Source organism: Saimiri boliviensis, chromosome 4, assembly GCF_048565385.1.
Source record: "Saimiri boliviensis isolate mSaiBol1 chromosome 4, mSaiBol1.pri, whole genome shotgun sequence".
Lineage (NCBI taxonomy): Eukaryota > Metazoa > Chordata > Mammalia > Primates > Cebidae > Saimiri > Saimiri boliviensis.
This window is the reverse complement of record NC_133452.1, coordinates 37,976,927-37,995,297: the sequence shown is the minus strand read 5'-3', so window position 1 is coordinate 37,995,297 and position 18,371 is coordinate 37,976,927. Positions and strand designations below refer to the sequence as shown.

Here is an 18,371-nt window from a genome sequence, read left to right as displayed (position 1 = left end):
GAAAATGAGTCCGAGCTCATTTGGGCTCTCATAAAAGTGGCTCTGACTAAAACATATTTTTTTAGCTTTTTCATGGGAAAATTATAATACAGCTTACTTCATTTTGAGGCTTTTTCTTAGACTATTGATCTCTATGTAATTAATATCAATTTAAACATATGTCTGCATAGATGAACATATGTTTATCTATGCATACCTTATATATTTTATTTATATACATTTCATTTACATTCACTAATAAAGAGGTGAAATCTTGTTTATCTTTTTTCTTTTTTTATTTATAACTGACATATGATAATTGTATATATTTATGGGATATAGTATGATGTTTAAATGCATGCATATTTTGCATAATGATCAAATCAGGATAATTAACTTATCTACCACTTTAAACACTGATCATTTCTTTGTGGTAATAATGCTCAGAGTCCTCTCTTCTAGCTATCTTGAAATATACAATACATTGCTACTAACTACAGCCACTCTACTGTGTAATAGAACATCAGAACTTATTTTTATTCTGGCCACGAATCTTAAAGTTCTTCCAATGTTAGCACTAAATTAATGCTTCTGAATGAGTATGTAAATATAAAAATTCCATCAACCTGAGCCATGAGGTGTGAAGTTGATTATAGACACATACACACACACACACACACACACACACACACACACACATTCAAGTAACATTCTTTTTTAAATATCATTTATTAGGCTATCTCAAATCTTTTTTAGATAAAGGCAGAATATATGTAAATACTTAATTGGGCTCGCATATAAATTCCTTAGAGAAAATATATGTATCCTGGAACTTAAGTTTTACTGAAATCGTTCTCAACAAATATATCAAGTGCCTATTAAGTGCATAGTATCATGATGGAAATTCTTAGAATACATAAAGGAGGAATACGTTGTCCCTGCCTTTGAAGAGTTCACATACAACTTCAATTTACATATGAGATATAGGCACACAAATTAGTCAGTCAATAATACAAGAATTATTCTAAAAACTAAAAAGTAAAAGAGGTTGCAAAGTTGGGATCAATTGACAATTAATGTTAAAAGGACTTAGTATTTGAGGTTAAAATCACATTTGGCTGGAATGATCAATAAAGATTTCATAAAATAAGGTGCAAGTAGGGCTGTGCCCCAAAGGATGGATAGAATTTGAGTATATTGAGGAGACTATGAAGAGTCTTTCATGGAGGATGGGTATGAAGAATGAAGAAGATTTAGTAACTGATTGGCTGCAAGAGCCCCCACCCCAAAAGGAAACTCAAAGATGAATCAGATTTGAATGTTGTTAATTAGGAAAAAGAGAGAGAGAGGAAAGTTAAGAAGGAGAAATTTTGGGCAGGTAGATAAGATAGGTTAAGGCTAGGCATTTTAAGTTTGTAGAAATGGGCATTGATACGGAAAGTCCCATAGGCAATTAGAGCCTGGGAATTAAAGCTTGGGATCTCGGCCACATTGGGATTAATCTATATTCTTTCAGGTGTTTAACACATGACTGCCTTCACCATGCTGTGCACTACAGGAGGTACTGACAATTAGAAATCCAGTAAAATAGTAGAAGAAAGAGATAAGTGATGTAAGAGAGGAACAGATAAACTGTTGTAGTAGAATTTCAAAGAATTACTTCCTAACAGGGGGAGTGACATTTCAGTTGGGTCATGCAGGTAGGATTTTAGTTGAGTGTTTACATTGTCTAAAGAAGGTGGCCAAATTTAGAGGCTGAAGAGTGAGCCACTCATAGTCTTAAAATGAGGAAGAAGAGTTTCCAAACAGGAAACTATCAGGAGATGTTGTTGAGTTGAAACCCTTCCTGCTTTTCCTGCCAGCATTTTATTTGGTTGGGACAAGGGCAAAAGCCATTATTCTTCACTTCCCCTTCCAATGACAGACATCAATGGCTGATACAGTGTGGTACTCTTTACCATCAAATCCGGATTAAACAGTTCATTATTACAGAGGCTCTAGATAGCCATGATGGAGTGATCACAGTGGGTACACAAGGAAGACACACTATTTGCTATCCCTGGTCCAGGCCCTTTTGACCTTCTATTAGGACTCTTGAAAATGAATCTTAAGTATACTTGCAACCTCCTGTCCTCTTGTCATTTGTCAGTGTGCACTACTACCAACTTACTCATCTTAAAATGTAGTTTATGTTATGTCACACCCTCTCACCCCAAAACTTTTTATTATCTGAACAAAAAAATAAATACAAAGAAACAAATGAAAACAACTTCGAGCCTGTACTTAAGTCTTTTCACAATTTACCCTCAGTTGACCTTACAGGCTCATGTTCCAGGCCAATTAGAGCCCTTGAAATTACTTGAACACATCTCGAGTTTGCTTACTGCATCACTGTTGCCCATGTTCTTCTCTTCTCTAGAATTCCTCTCTTTTCTATCTGCTAAAAACTCCACCTGCACATCAAGGTAAACTGCAAATTATGCAAAGTTTTCCTTGATTATCCAAAGTAGAAGTGATCTCTCCAAAATTAATAGAGCACTATTTCTATCGAATAGGACATTGTCAGTAATGAATTGGACACATCCAAGAGTTGGAGGAATTTGCAGTATAGTAATAGGAATGTGACATCTATATATTTTTATGAGACAAAATTATGAGACAAAATGCAATAACTATAAAGCAAACTTAAGCCAAGCTATGATTATAAAAAAGATTGCAAAGTTAATAAGAGTAGCTGTCAATCAGATATGGGGAAGGGGAAGGCAAGATGAGAGAGAGAGGCAAAGATCACTAAAAATCCAGGCATGACTGACCGGGAAATATATATGATAGATAATCTTTTGTTTTGAGAAGAATGGATTTGCTCTTGGTGGTCTTCAATTTCACAGACTAGTTGAATATGTAAGAGGACATATGAAAAATAGTATAAAATAGATCTTAAATGCATGGATTTTGGAGTTGGACATCCTGGGTTCAGTGAATGACTTGGCCTCTTTGGGTAAATACATTGTTTCCTCATCTGTTATATGTAGTAAGTATAAAATATTCACCTCCTTTTATGAAGTTTGTAAAGATTAAACAAAATAATCTATATAAAACCCTAAGGCTTCCCAGTAAAAAAAATGATGGCTATTACAAAGGAATTATATCTTACAGTGAAGTTACATTCTGAAGTCAACAAAGGCCAGGGGCAGTGGCTCACGCCTGTAATCCCAGCATTTGGGGAAGCCAAGGCGGGTGGATCACCTGAGGCCAGGAGATTCAGATCAGCCTGGCCAACCTGGTGAGACTTTGTCTATACTAAAAATACAAAAATTAGCCAGGTGTGCTGGTAGCTGTCTGTAATCCTAGCTACTCGGGCGGCTAAGGCAGGAGAATTGCTTGAAACTGGAAAGCAAAGGTTGCAGTGAGCGGAGGTCATGCCACTGCACTCCAGCCTGGGCAACAGAGCAAGACTCTGTCTCAAAAAAATAAAAATAAAAATAAAAGTCAACAGAGTGAAACTGAATCTCCTATATGCAAATAATCCAGAAAGTATAGTACATTCACAGATTGTTTCTTAGTACATCTAAGCCAGCCAATATTTCCAGTAGCATTTGGATGGGTAATTGCGCTTTGATGCACCTAATAAAATAGATGGCTTGCTTTAAGCATTGCATTGCATGAAAACTCTGTACTTTTAAATATTTGAATTACTCAATGTACAGATGTACTCTCACTGTACAGAGGCTTGAGGGAACTGAGATCAAGCTACAGGAATGGTAGATTCACAATTCTATCCCACACTTGGTGTAAGGAAATAGGTCATATTTCCTCATTTATTTTGTCCTTTCCTTGTTCCTTCCATCTTTTCTTCCCTCCTTTTTCCTTTTCTCTCTCCTGTCATCTTTGTATTGTTAAATTTCTGTCAGATAAATGAGACGTAGCCATGAGTCTAAGTGACTTTCGTTATTGTAAATTACTCAGCAGATATTGGAAAATATAGGTATGGAACTTTGAGGAGAAATCGGAACTGCAGCTCTCGATTTGGAATTAAATAATTGGACATGAAATACAATTGCCAAAGGGGAGAAAATGGAAAGAGAAGACCTCAAATCAAATTGAGGAAAATATCTATACTTCCAGGAAGTATAGTCAGCTGAGGAAATAGAAGGTATCATCAAACAAATAAATGGTAGAGCTGTGGATAACAAAGGACGAACTTCAGAAGCTTAGGGTAGTGAACTAAGTGAAAAGTCTAAGGAAAACCCACTCAGTGAGGTTATCCTTGACAAAGCGGTTCCATTAGCATGATAGCAGCAATCACCAGCCTGTAAATGGCTGAGAGAGAGAATAAGAACGTGGACAGGGCAGAAGAATGCTGAAATCAATATTGTCTCAACAAATGAGCTGTATTTTGGGGATATACAATACTCCCAATTCTGTAACAGGTCATTTATACAAATACACACACACGTGCACACACACATACATACATATAAATAAAATATAGCTCATAAAACTGTATAGTCTATTCTATTGGCGTGGAATGGTGCAGGGAGGGTAGTTGTCTACAGCTGGTTTCTGTTTAGATTGGTTGGTGCCAGAGACTTACTCAGTGTTGAATAGCTTAAGTATCATCTCTGCATAGGTATAGTTTTGTGTTATGCTTTGTCATAACACTGCAAATTTCACTGCAAATTTGAAAGAGGGAAGACGATCAGATGCCAAATAAATCACGAGTCACAAACCAAATGGGAGAAAACGTTATAGAAAAAAAGTGATCAAGGATATTAGGTGCTACTGAAATGTGCAATAGTAAAGGCAGAATAGCAAGACTTTGAATTAGATTCCCATTGAAAGAATGAACTCGCCGGGCGTGGTGGCTCAAGCCTGTAATCCCAGCACTTTGGGACGCCGAGGCGGGTGGATCATGAGGTCAAGGGATGGAGAACATCCTGGTCAACATGGTGAAACCCCGTCTCTACTAAAAATACAAAACATTAGCTGAGCATGGTGGTGCGTGCCTGTAGTCCCACCTACTCGGGAGGCTGAGGCAGGAGAATTACCTGAACCCAGGAGGTGTAGGTTGCGGTGAGCTGAGATCGCGCCATTGCACTCCAGCCTGGGTAACAAGAGCAAAAATCCGTCTAAAAAAAAAAAAAAAAAAAAAAAAGAATGAACTCAAACTAACTTACTGCATTAAAAAAAAATGTTAGCTTGCATTGTGAATCTGACAGAGACAAGTGCTTTAGAGGTTAGGAACAAAAAGTATTTCCTCTTACACTTCTTCTGGCTCAGATAGTGACTGTCTGTACTAAGCCTGCATACTTAAACAAGTAAACTACCGTGTCGAAGTCAAATGAGAATCATGAAAACCCATTAATCTAATTCAACAAACTTTGAAACTTTCTTATTACGTGAAAAGTTAACTAAACTTTAGCAATATCATATGAATATTATAAAGAAAATTATTCTTTATAATAAAGAATAAAGGATGTTATAGAAACCTATGTTTCTAAATTATTGAACTAATTTTTATATTGTAAAAAACATATCCAAAATCAAACGGTCAAGAAATATCTGAAGGGATGCACAACTATAACAATAGTCAGCATAATAAAATGTAAACAGGCATAAAACACTATTTTACACCCATGGTTTGGCAAAGATATGGAGAAATGGGATTTATCTTTCACTGCCTATGGAACTGTAAATTGGTATGAAGACTCTGAGGAGTGCTAGGCTTAATATCTGATAAAGTTAAAATTGAATGTACTCAGCCAGGTGCGGTGGCTCACGCCTGTAATCCCAGCAATTTGGGAGGCCGAGGCAAGTGGATCACCTGAGATCAGGAATTCAAGACCAGCCTGCCCAACATGGCGAAACCCCGTCTCTACTAAAAATACAAAAACAATTAGCTGGGCATGGTGGTGAGTGCCTGTAATCCCAGCTGCTTGGGAGGCTGAGGCAGGAGAATTGCTTGAACCCAGGAGGCAGAAGCTAACAGTGAGTCGAGATGGTGCCATTGCACTCCAGCCTGAGCAACAAAGTGAGACTGTCAAAAAAAAAAAAAAATTGAATGTACTCTATGGCCCAGCAATTTTATTAATATGTCCTAGAAACTAATGCTCTTGAACACAGGAGGCATATGCCAAGTTATTTATTATAGTATTATTTATAATAATAAAAATTTTATCAATATGTAATGCAAACTTGCGCTGTATTTCAATGAGGAAATATCACAAACCACAGCTGAGGAAATACCACAAACAAGTGACTTAACAAGACCTACAGATATCACTATAGGTTACAAATGGTAATACCGAATGGAAAAAATTGCAGAATACCACTTATAATATTAACATAAATTTGAAAACTCATCAATTTGTCATATTGTATCTTGACATACAGTAAAATTGGAAAAAAAACAGACTGGATTCATCTTGATATAAAGAGGTTTAGTTCTGAACAGAGGCACACTGGGGACTTAACTTCATTTGCAATATTTAATTTCATCAAAAAATTTATATCTGAAGTAAACATAAAAATGGATAAATTTCTCCTATGATGTTTTATGCTAGTTATAGTATGCTTTGTACTTTTGTTTCTTTTTATATTTAAAAACTAAATTTAGCTGCATCAAATTAAGATTTAAGGCAGTAAAAATCATTGGCAAAAAGACAACTTTTAAGCTATAAAAATATTTCTGTTCATGAAAAATAATGTAGGAAAAAAAATATTGTGCTTTTCTTTTCCAGGAAGGTATACCAGAAGCTTTTTGGGTTGAAGAAAGATTTAAAACGCACATTGCCCGGGTCCGTGATGTGGAGCTTCTCACTGGGCTTGATTTTTATCAGGAAAAAGTGCAGCCTGTCGCTGAAATTTTGCAACTAAAGACATATTTACCAACATTTGAAACCATTATTTAATTTAATAGTGTCTACTTAACGTATAACATACTGTACAAATAATTTCAGCAAAATGTAAATGATTTTTTCTGGAGAATTATAAAATAAAATTTTCTATTTTTCCTTAAATCCCTAAAAGCCATAATTTTTATTATTCCCTTTTCTTTTTCATTTCTATGAATATGTATTATTTTAAAGTTATATTTTCACACAGAGATGATGCTATATTATACCTTCTTTGTTGTTGTTGTTGTTGTTGTTGTTGTTGTTTTTTAGAGATGGAGTCTTACTCTGATGCCCAGGCTGGAGTGCAGTGATGCAATCTCAGGCCACTGCAACCTCTGCCCGCTGAGTTCAAGTGATTCTCCTGCTTCAGTCCCGAGTAGCTGGGATTACAGGCGTGTGCCAAGCTACTTTTTGTATTTTAGTAGAGACTGGGTTTCAGCATCTTGGCCAGACTGGTCTTGAACTCCTGACCTTGTGATCCATCCATCTTGGCCTCCCAAAGTGCTGGGATTACAGGTGTGAAACACCGAGCCCGGCCTTTTGTTGGTTTTTTAAACTCTAATCTCATGACAGATTATAACTTTCTTATTGTATTTATTATCTCACTCAGAATCTTTGACTATATTTTTCTGACCAAATTATCTAAACAAAAAAGAGAACAAAAGAAGTATCTCTTACTTGGGAATTGAATGAGCTCTAAATCAGTTTTGTCACAAAACTTTTTGTATTTGACAACTGGCAATACTGGTTTAAAATGCACAGAACTTTTACACTGTAATTTCACCTGTAAAAACTGTCCCAACAGATGAGCTTTGCACAAGTGCATGAAAATGACACCTTTTATGATAGCAAAGGCCAGAAAACAACCTAAAAGTCTCGTTAAACAAACTATGGAATTTGTTTAAACAAATATTGTTCCATCTCAATAAAGACAAAAGTAGATCTATATATATCTTGAATGTATCACTACTGCTAAATGAGAAAGCAAGTGGTAGAACAACATTTGTGATATGTTGTCATTTTTCAGGGATTGGCAAATTTTTCTATAAGGGACTAGATGGTAACTTTGTTAGGTCATACAGTCTCTGTTACAACTATTCAGTCTCCTGTGGCATCAAGAAAGCAGCCATAGATAATACAAAAAAGGAGTAAGAGTGGCTGTTCTGTTAGTCTGTTTTCACATGGCTATAAATACCTGAGACTGGGTAATTTATAAAGAAAAGAGGTTTAATTGATTCACAGTTTCAAATGGCTGGGGAAGCCTCGGGAAACTTACAGTCATGGCAGGAGAAGGGGAAGCAAGCACTTTCTTCACAAGGTGACAGGACGGAGTGAGTGTAAGCAGGAGAAATGCCAGATGCTTATAAAACAATCAGATCTCACAATCACTCACTATCACGAGAACAGCATAGGGAAAACTGCCCCCATGATCCAAACACTTTCCTCCCTCAGCATGTGGGGATTTCGATTGGAGATGAGATTTGGGTGGGGACACAGACCCAATGTTCCAACAAAACTTTGTTTACAAAAACAAGTGGAGGGCTATATTTGATCCTTAAGCTGTAGTTTATCAGCCCCTGATTTATATAATAAAATCTGGGCTAGGGAAGCAGGAATTAATAGAAAAAAAAGAAAAAGAGATAACATTTTAATTTTGTACTCTTTGTACTGCCCGAAGTGTTTTTTTTTTCACTCTCTATATGTATTTCTTTAATATTTCAAAAATAGAGTTATGAACCAAAGAGATCCTAGCAATTATTTCAGAGACAATACTATTGGTCAGGTTTTTGGGCTGGTAGACTGGCAGTTTTCCAGATTCTTCTCTGATTTAAAGATAAGTTCATTCAGGGACACAGGCTTTGTAGCTAATGAAAAATCTTGTGATCTGAACTTCAAGGAAAACTGGGATTGCAATTGAATTATGGTTATTATATACAACCGGTTGAGATGTTAGTTTACTTCCACTGGATTTTTTTTTTAACATAGTTTCTTCATACGTAGAATTTAGGTGAAAAATTTATGCAGTGCAAAATACGCAATACAGAGAGGCTGCAAGTTAAGACACAAATAGGACACTATTTCTGGATACACAGCAACAACGTTAATACTCTTTATATAGAGGCAATTTTTCTAATCAATGTTCTCTTGCCCCACCATGGCCTGTAAACTAAGATCACCTGGAATTTAGAACTCACAATAGGAAGACAAATGGTGGATGCTTATAACCCTGAACTGAGTTTAATAACCCTGGATTTCCCCATTACTTCTGAGTTTGTCTGAAAAGTCTAAATTGTTGACATAAAAATAAAAAGAGAAAAATTAAAATTACATTGTTTTACACAGAGATTGTGGAATGGTATACCTCCTTTTTGCATACTCATTATTCCATTAAAAAAGAAATATGTATGTGTAAAGCCATTTTGAATCAATGAATACCAGTGATTTAATGGATCATGAACTGTAGAGGATTTGGTATATCTACTTAGTAACTTTCAGTTTGTACCCTATATTTACAATAAACTTGTTTTATTTTTAAAAGTCTGAAAATGTAAGCAATAAAGTTAGCTATATTTTAAAATATTATTTAAAAAGGATTTTATATGTACCCAGAGTTTGTGAGAATAGTATAGACCAGGCACTGTGTCTCACAACTGTAATCCTAGCACTTTTGGGAGGCTGAAATGGGCAAATCACTTGAGGTCAGGAGTTCAAGACCAGCCTGGACAACACAGTGAGACCCTGTTTCTATTTTAAAAAAGAATAGTATAAAGAATTATTTATAACCTTTACTCAGCTACATCAATTAAAATTTTGAGTATGTACATTTATATATAGTTTCATATTTCCCCCTGTACTTCTGAGAGTATATTGTAGTCATTATGCCCATTAACATTAAATACATTAGTGTGCAAAGATCAAGGACATTAACTCACAGTAAGTTTAATGTTGATACAATGCAATCAATAATCTAATTTATGGACCTATCAATTTTTTTCATATTTGCAACAATTTATGGTATTTTCTGTTTTGGTCTAGGAGCTGAAAGAGAATCATTCATTGTATTAAGTATTTTTTTCTCTTCGGTCTCTTACAATGTACAACAATTCTTCAGCCTTTAACAAATAATGTTGATACTTCTGAAGAGTCCAGGTCATGTATTTTGTAGCCTGTTCCTCAATTGGGTTTTTCTGGCATTTCCAGATGACTGTATTAACACAATGCATTTTTGGCAGGGACACTACATTAGTGATATTTGTCCTCAGCGCTTCATATTTGAAAGCACATGATGTTCATCTGTGCCACCACTAACCCATGCCAGATTTGATCACTTGGTGAAGTTAGTGTTCAGTAAGTTTCTCTTCTGTAAAGATAGTTTTCCCTTAGAAATTTATAAGTTATTTGTAGAAGGGTACTTGAGACCCTACACATATCCTGTTTCTCATTAATTTTTTACCCAACAGCTTTAGTATCCATTAATAACCTTTCCCTGATTCAATTTTTACTATGGTAGTTGCAAAAAGAGTGATTCTTGAAAACTCCATTATTTTACATTTTTCAGCAAGCTATTATAAGCAAAAGTGTTCTCTTCTTATTTATTTACTATTGTTTATCTGTACAGACTCATGAATTTTTTCATTCCAATGGATTAAAATATGTTGTGATCATTATATATTTCAGTACTCAAATTGTCTCAGATTTGGCCAACAGGAGCTTCTTTAAGTGGGCTCCTGGGTCCTTTGGACATATACTATTATTTTTTGAGGACTTTCTTATTTTCTAGTAAAAAAAAAAAATCAGGATTATTTTGTACTTTTTATGCACTAATTCTGTAATCAGCTCTTTCTCCAAAAAGCCGTGGTTCCACTGAGTGGGCACTGGTGACATAATTGCTTCTGGGGTATCATAACATCTAGGCATTCAGTCAACACAAGTGGAGTCTATATCTACATCTCTTTGCCTATATCTACCTTTATCTTCATAAATATTGTAAACGTAAAATAAAATCTTAAGTCCCCCACTGATAGAACAGACCCTCTTGTGGCCAAGAGGACACCAGAAAAACCTTAAAACTGAGTTCCTGGCCATTGCCAGAAGAGAGGGGAGGTCAGACATGCCTCGTTCTACCCACTCTCTTTTGTGGTTGAGACAAAATTGACCAGCATTAATGTTAAAACAGAGATCATAAGACTGACAGAACAGACTCTGGCAATGAGATACCAAATTACATGCAGGACAAAAGGCCAAGGATAAAATAATTTACCTTACACTTAAAGAATAAACTTTTTTGATTTTTTTGGTTTTGTTTTTGTTTTTGTATTTTGAGATGGAGTCTTGCTTTGTCACCCAGGCTGGAGTGCAGTGGCACGATCTGGGCTCACTGCAACTTCCACCTCCCGGGTTCAAGCAGTTCTCCTGTCTCAGCCTCCTGAGTAGTTAGGATTACAGGCACATGCCACCAGACCTGGCTAATTTTTGTATTTTTATTAGAGACGGGGTTTCACCATGTTGGTCAGGCTGGTCTCAAGCTCCTGACCTCATGATCTGCCCACCTTGGACTCCCAAAGTGCTGGGATTACAGGCATGAGCCACCGCGCCTGGCCTGGAATAAACTGTTTTAACTGTCACAAGGGTTTTTGTTCGTTTGGTTTGTTTTTTCCCTCAAGCACTAGCTTTGAGATAAGCAATATTTTAAAAAAGTTACAACTCATCTTGCCAACAAACACTGACTAACTGAACTCCAGTTCCACCAGCCGTAACTACAGCTTTGATTGGAAAAGGGCCTGATTTCAGTAACTTTCTTCTGATACGGAGACCACTGACCATGGACTGGATCTGTCTGGTTTACAGAGATTGCTCACTTGGGTGCCTTGTAACCTGAAAAGATCTTTTGAGGTATAGGGCCCAACTGTAACACATCTGACAAGAATGGGCACTTTTAGGGTGGTATGGTGGTAGACATAACTGCAATATTTTTGAATGTTAAGTCTCCACCCACAAGTGAACACAGGTCATATGTTATATGCAGATTTGCTCAATAAGCGTGTATTAGGACCACCTTCATTAATATTCATAGCTCCTCCCATGATCTGTTAAATATGCATGTTTAGCCAACCTCTTCAGCATAAAACTGCTACTCTAACCTCTCTCCTTTGACTTAGCTGGAGGAACACTTCCAAGCCTGTGGATGACCATTTTGCAGTCTGTAACCATTGACAAAAAATAAAGTTTCCTCCTTTTCCAAACTTACAGAATTATGTGATTTTTTTTTTTAAGTTAACACCACATGAATAAAAACTATGAATTGGGCTGGGTGCATTGGCTCATACCTGTAATCCCAGCACTTTGGGAGGCCAAGGCAGGTGGATCACTTGAGGTCAGGAGTTCAATACCAGCCTGGTCAACATGGTGAAACCCTGTCTCTACTTGAAATACAAAAAATTAGCCGGGCGTGGTGGTGAATGCCAGTAATCCCAGCTACTCAGGAGGCTAAGGCAGGAGAATTGCTTGAATCCGTGAGGTGGAGGTTGCAGTGAGCCAAGATCATGCCATTGTACTCCAACCTAGGTGACAGAGTGAGATTTTGTCTCAAAAAAGAAATAAAGAAAGAGAAAGAAAGAAATAAGAAAGAAAGACGATAAATTCAATTACTGTGGAATACTGCATGGTTTTCTTAACACTTTTCTGTTTTATAATTGTGTCTTCTTTCTCCAGTAGTGACAAATTTGGTTCCCAACATCATCAGTACATTTTCCCACATACTCCAATATATGAAAAGTAAGAATTGCAAACTAATACAACTTAAAGAAGGCAATCTACCAAGTAGAATTCAAGAAGTGCTTCTAGACTAAGAACTTATAGTCAGAATACGGTTCCAGAATTACTTGGACTTGTTTTTCCCCTTCAGCATAGTTACATTCTTCATTTGAAATATAGTACTGCTCATTTGTTCCTATTTATAGTCTGTTAAGGAGTTTCCCCATCCTTGTTGAGTCAAGTTTATTTGTTTTAGTGCATAAAATATTAACATGATTTTAAAAGCCAAAATTAGATGAAAAGGAACACTCAAAAGAGGTGCCTTCCCTCCCCTCTTTCTTTTTCCATCCACTCTGGGTTTACAATCAAAATCATCTGTTTCTGGTTTATTATTTCTTATAATTTCTTATAATTTTACTTTTGCAAAAATAGGCAAATAGATACATTTTTCTTATTTTTCTTTTTTTATGAAAAAGAGGCATACTATATGTTCCTTTGGAACTTTTATTTATTTTTAAATATTTATTTTTATTTATTTATTTTGAGACAGGGTCTTGCTCTGTTGTCCAGGCTGGAGTTCAGTGGCTCAGACAGGACTCACTACAGCCTCAACCTCCTAGTCTCAAGCAATCCTCCTGCCTCAGCCTCCTGAGCAGCTGGAACCACAGGCATGTGATATCACACTTGGCTAATTTTTTATTTTTTTGTAGAGACAAAGCCTCACCATGTTGCCTAGGCTGATTTCAAACTCCCCCAAGCTCAAACAGTTCTCCCACCTTGGTATCCCGAAGTGTTGGGATTACAACCACGCCTTTCTTTCTTTTGAACTTTTAAAAACACTTGACAGTATGGCCGGGCACGGTGGCTCTCACCTGTAATCCCAGCACTTTGGGAGGCCAAGGGGGGTGGATCACAAGGTCAAGAGTTCAAGACCAGCCTGGCCAACATGTTGAAACCCTGTCTCTACTAAAAATACAAAAATTAACCGATCATGGTGGTGGACGCCTATAATCCCAGTTACTCGGGAGGCTGAGGCAGGGAATTGCTTGCACCCCGGAGGCGGAGGTTGCAGTGAGCCAAGATCGCACCACTGCACTCCGGCCTGGGCAACAGAAGGAGACTCCATCACAGAAAAACAAAACAAAAAGTTCGACAGTATATCCTGGAAGTCACTCTGTATCTGTAGATCTTCCTCATCCTAGTTTATTGCTTCATAGTACTCCACTGTGTAGATTTATCATTCATTACATCAGTCTCCTATGTAAAACCCTTTAGGTGGTTTCCAACATTTTGTAATTACAAATATACAGCAATGAGTAATGTTACACATATGTAGTTTTGCATTATTGAACATGTATCTTCTGGGCAAATTCCTTCAAGTGGGTAAATATATATTGTGGCTTTATTTTTAGAAACAATAAAAGTCCTATATTGGCACAACTTTAATTCTTAAATTGGTGTATTTAAAATTTGAATTCACTGAGATGTAGCTCTACCCCACCAAAAAATGGAAATAATTTATTTTTTCTTAATTATAAAAGTAATACATATTCATTGTAAGACTATCCAAAACGTGTATAAGTTGTTTTTTTACTTTCAGGTGATAGAACTATCCCAAGCAATGTAATTCCCTGTCTTTTTTATTCTGACGACAATGAAATATGTAATGAGCCAAATTTTTGACAAGTGCTTTTCATGTAGATGAACACTTAATACAACAGAATTGCTTGCTTTTGAATAGAGGGAACCACATATTACTGCTGTTTTCAGTTGTATGTATTTTGAGAGACAGGCTTATAAGAAGGATATTTTTGTGAATTCCAATGTTACTGAATCAAGGATTACAATGAATTCTTGTTGGTAGAAAGGGGACTTTCTAACCCAAATGAGGTCAGCTAAGATCTTGGGAGCAGACTTGGAAAGAAGGGAAATTCTCAACATTGTCTTATATTCCAGATGTAGTTTAAATTCTGAAATCTTATTTTTATGCATTTTGGGGGCATTTTTTTAACTTTTCAGGGTATTTAATGCCGTAGTCAGAATTAAGAAGGTTCTGGGTCTGTTATTCTAGAAAATATCACAAACAAATGAATTTTTTGGGCAAGTAGAAACCTGTTTCCCCTGCTGGTGGGTAGCGTCAGGTAGATAGAGAGGGATAAATTGGATAAAGAGGGTATCTACTGATGGGCCAGGGACTGACCTCTAGCCACTAATTTAGCTGGAATTTAGTCTAAGACTATCCATCAGTGTCTGGTCATTTTAGAACCGGTAAATGAAGTTTTTAGGAGTCTGTGTTTATGCTTACAAATTGGGCTGATCTTGATGTAAACTCCATCTGGTTTTGGCACTGGAGTTTATTTCCAAATTATATTTGGGTTCTTTGAAAATCCTCTTGCCCTAGGGAAATCTCCTTCCTTCCTCCGCCTCCATCCCCACCCCTGTATCACCACTACTCTCCCACCACCACTCGTCACTTGTTTACTTTGGGAGGGCTGGGCATGGGAATGGAAACAGGACATAAACTCTTAACAGTTTTCAAAAACACAAACAAGCCTGTTTGAAGAAAGGACTTCCTCTTTACACGCATCCCTGGCAAGCCACAATCTCTCCCTCAATCAGTGGACTCACACTTGAACAAACTTCCAGACGGGAACAAACCTCAGCCTTTCAATAACAGAGAATCCATGCAATTCAGACTTATCCCAAACCCACAGGATAAACTTAGCTGGATAACAACTCATAGTAGAGGACAACACTGGGCTTGGAACTAGGCTGGTTCTGTTATCCTAACACATCGTGTTTATTAAGGTGTAAAGATTCATAGGTCTAGGAGAAATCTGGAGAGGCCAGCAAGTCTGTTTCTTAAGGACGAAATGAATAACATTCTGTTAACATTGTTTATATGTTAATAATAATCTCCAACAAAGGCTTTACAACAGTGTTTCATACTCCTTGAAATTAAGAAAATTTGTGTAATGATTAACACAATGACTTCCTCCTGTCTTGTCTCCTTAATGTTTGTTTATAATTGTCTCCTAAGGAATCATCTGCTCTCATTTGCGTGTTGTAAGGCAGTAGGGTATTGATGAGAGCATGGGTTCCTAAGTTACAGGCACCAGGGTTTAAATCCTATCTTCCTAACTGTGTGATCTGGAACAGTTCCCTTACCAGGCGTCCCCAGACTACCACCTTTGGGCTGCATGCGGCCCCCTGAGGCCATTTATCCGGCCCCCCACCGCACTTCAGGAAGGGGCACCTCTTTCATTGGTGGTCAGTGAGAGGAGCACAGTATGTGGCAGCCCTCCAACGGTCTGAGGGACAGTGAACTGGCCCCCTATGTAAAAAGTTTGGGGACGCCTGCCTTAAACTGTACAATTTGATCTTCTCTTCTGTAAAAGGGGGATCACTTTGTTTCTACCTCAAAGAGTTGTTGCAAGGTTTCAGTAACTTACTAGATATAAACTGTGTCCAACAAAGGCTGTCACGAGGTAGCATTATCCTCTCTCATTCATATATAAAGCACGCTTTTTGAATTAACCAGGCAATTCCGCTTCACTTGGGTTTACACACAAGTGATTCAAATTTGTGGATTGTGTCAGATTGATCTTTGCCCTATGATTTGGAGGTTTGACTTCTGTATTTCCTGCCAGATGAGTGAGTCACATTAATAGCATCGTTCATCATGGTTTGTGGTTGCCCTGATCTTTAAATTTGGTCTGCCTCTATTACAATCTCCATTTATTGGTTAGGTCCAAGGATATTTTTATCTTATGGCCACATTAACAATTTTAAGAAAAGGAACCATGGCATGGTCAATATTTTACTTTGGGATATTGACAAAAAACTGCAACAGATTGGCCACAGTGGCTCAGATCAACAGGCTGTGGCAGTGGATTAGGATATATCCTCCAAATCTGTCTGGATCTCCTCTCAGAAAATAGGCTTATTTTGTAGAGATTTCATTGTCAACTCTCACTTCAGATTCTGAAGTCAGCGTTTTACAGCATTTAAGCAAAGTTTTCCACAAATTGAGCACAGAACTTTAGAATCAAATCTTTGATTGATTATTCTGATAGAAGGGAGTTCATCAAATGACTCAATGCCTTCCTCTCTTGCTGTCTCTGAATCTGGAACTAACCAACTTCTGTAGTCAATGAATGACTACAGAAGACAGAAAGACCTTGAAAGCCTAGACATGTCTTGCCTATTCAAGAGCTCCTTAAATCTGTTTATTCAGTATGTTTATTGAGCTTCTTTTATGTTACAGACACTGTTCTAGGGGCTTTGGATAATCAGGGAACAAACTCGACAAAGATCCTTGCCCTTTACAGGCTTGTATTCTAGCAGGGAAGACACATAGTAAGCAACTGATACAGCAAGTAAGAAAATTAAATTACATGTGGTAAATTACAAGTGGTAAATATGGCCGGGCGCAGTGGCTCTCACCTGTAATCCCAGCACTTTGGGAGGCCGAGGCGGGTGGATCGCCTGAGCTCAGGAGTTTGAGACTAGCTTGGGCAACACGGTGAAACCCTGTCTCTCTTAAAATACAAAAAATTAGCTGGGTGTGGCAGCATGAGCCTGTAATCCCAGCTACTCGGGAGGCTGAGACAGGAGAATCGCTTTAACTGGGGAGGCGGAGGTTGCAGTGAGCCGAATTTGTGTCATTGCACTCCAGCTTGGGCGACAGAGTGAGACTCCGTCTCAAAAAAAAAAAAAAAAAAAAAAAAAAGTGATAAATGCCATGGAAAAGAAAAAGAGAAGTAAATAAGAGTAAAAAGAAGTTGTGTAGTCCCAGCTGCTCCAGAGGCTGCTCCAGAGGCTGCTCCAGAGGCTGCTCCAGAGGCTGCTCCAGAGGCTGCGGTGGGAGGATCCCTATGCTGTTTTGTGTCATGATTGTGCCACTGTACTCCAGCCTGGGTATCACAGCGAGACCTTGTCTCCAAAGAAAGAAAGAAAGAAAAATTGAATGTAGGGATGTTGTGAAGTGCAGGTTGCAAGAAATATTAAGCAGAGCAGTTGGCAGGGGGACTCTCTGAGATGCTGAAATCTGAGCAAAGATTTAGAGGAGACAAAGTGTTAGCCAGGCAGGTATATGGGGAAGCAGTCAACACAGTCACATGTGTTATGTTCAAGAAGCAGTAGAAGCCAGAACTGCTGTTAGAAAAAATTTGTTGTTCTCTCAGACCTCTTATAACCATTTCCTAGGATCCATCTCAAGAATAAGAAACTAGGTTGGGTGCAGTGGCTCATGCCTGTAATCCCAGCACTTTGGGAGATGGAGGCGGGAGCATTGCTTAAGACCAGGAGTTGAGACCAGCCTGGGCAATATGGCAAAACCTGTCTCTACTAAAAATACACACACACACACACTAGTTAGACATGGTGGCACATGCCTGTAATCCCAGCTACTCGGGTGACTGAGGCACTAGAATTGCTTGAAACTGGGAGGCAGAGGTTTCAGTGAGCCAAGATGGTGCCACTGCACTCCAGCTTGGGGGCCAGAGAAAGAAGACTGTCTCAAAAAAAAAAAAAAAAAAAAAAAAAGAGTAAGAAACTAGATAGAGGAGAATTTATTTTCTAGCATTACAATCAACTAAAAAAGTAAGTGTTCATAGACTGGGCGTGGTGGCTTATGCCTGTAATCCCAGCACTTTGCAAGGCTGAGGTGGATGGATCACCTGATGTCAGGAGATCGAGACCATCCTGGCCAACATGGTAAAACCCCATCTTTAGTAAAAA

The 18,371-nt window shown here is 37.7% G+C and overlaps 1 protein-coding gene across 1 annotated transcript in view; it reads left to right on the top strand.

Annotated features, from left to right (window-relative positions):
- ENPP3 (ectonucleotide pyrophosphatase/phosphodiesterase 3) overlaps positions 1 to 18,371 on the top strand; it is a 286,041-nt gene that overhangs the window by 84,106 nt on the left and 183,564 nt on the right. Inside the window, exon 26 of the mRNA XM_003932436.3 lies at positions 6,720 to 11,496. Coding sequence (XP_003932485.1) covers positions 6,720 to 6,890 — 171 coding nt within the window. The 3' untranslated portion in view covers positions 6,891 to 11,496. The remainder of the gene's footprint in view (positions 1 to 6,719; positions 11,497 to 18,371) is intronic.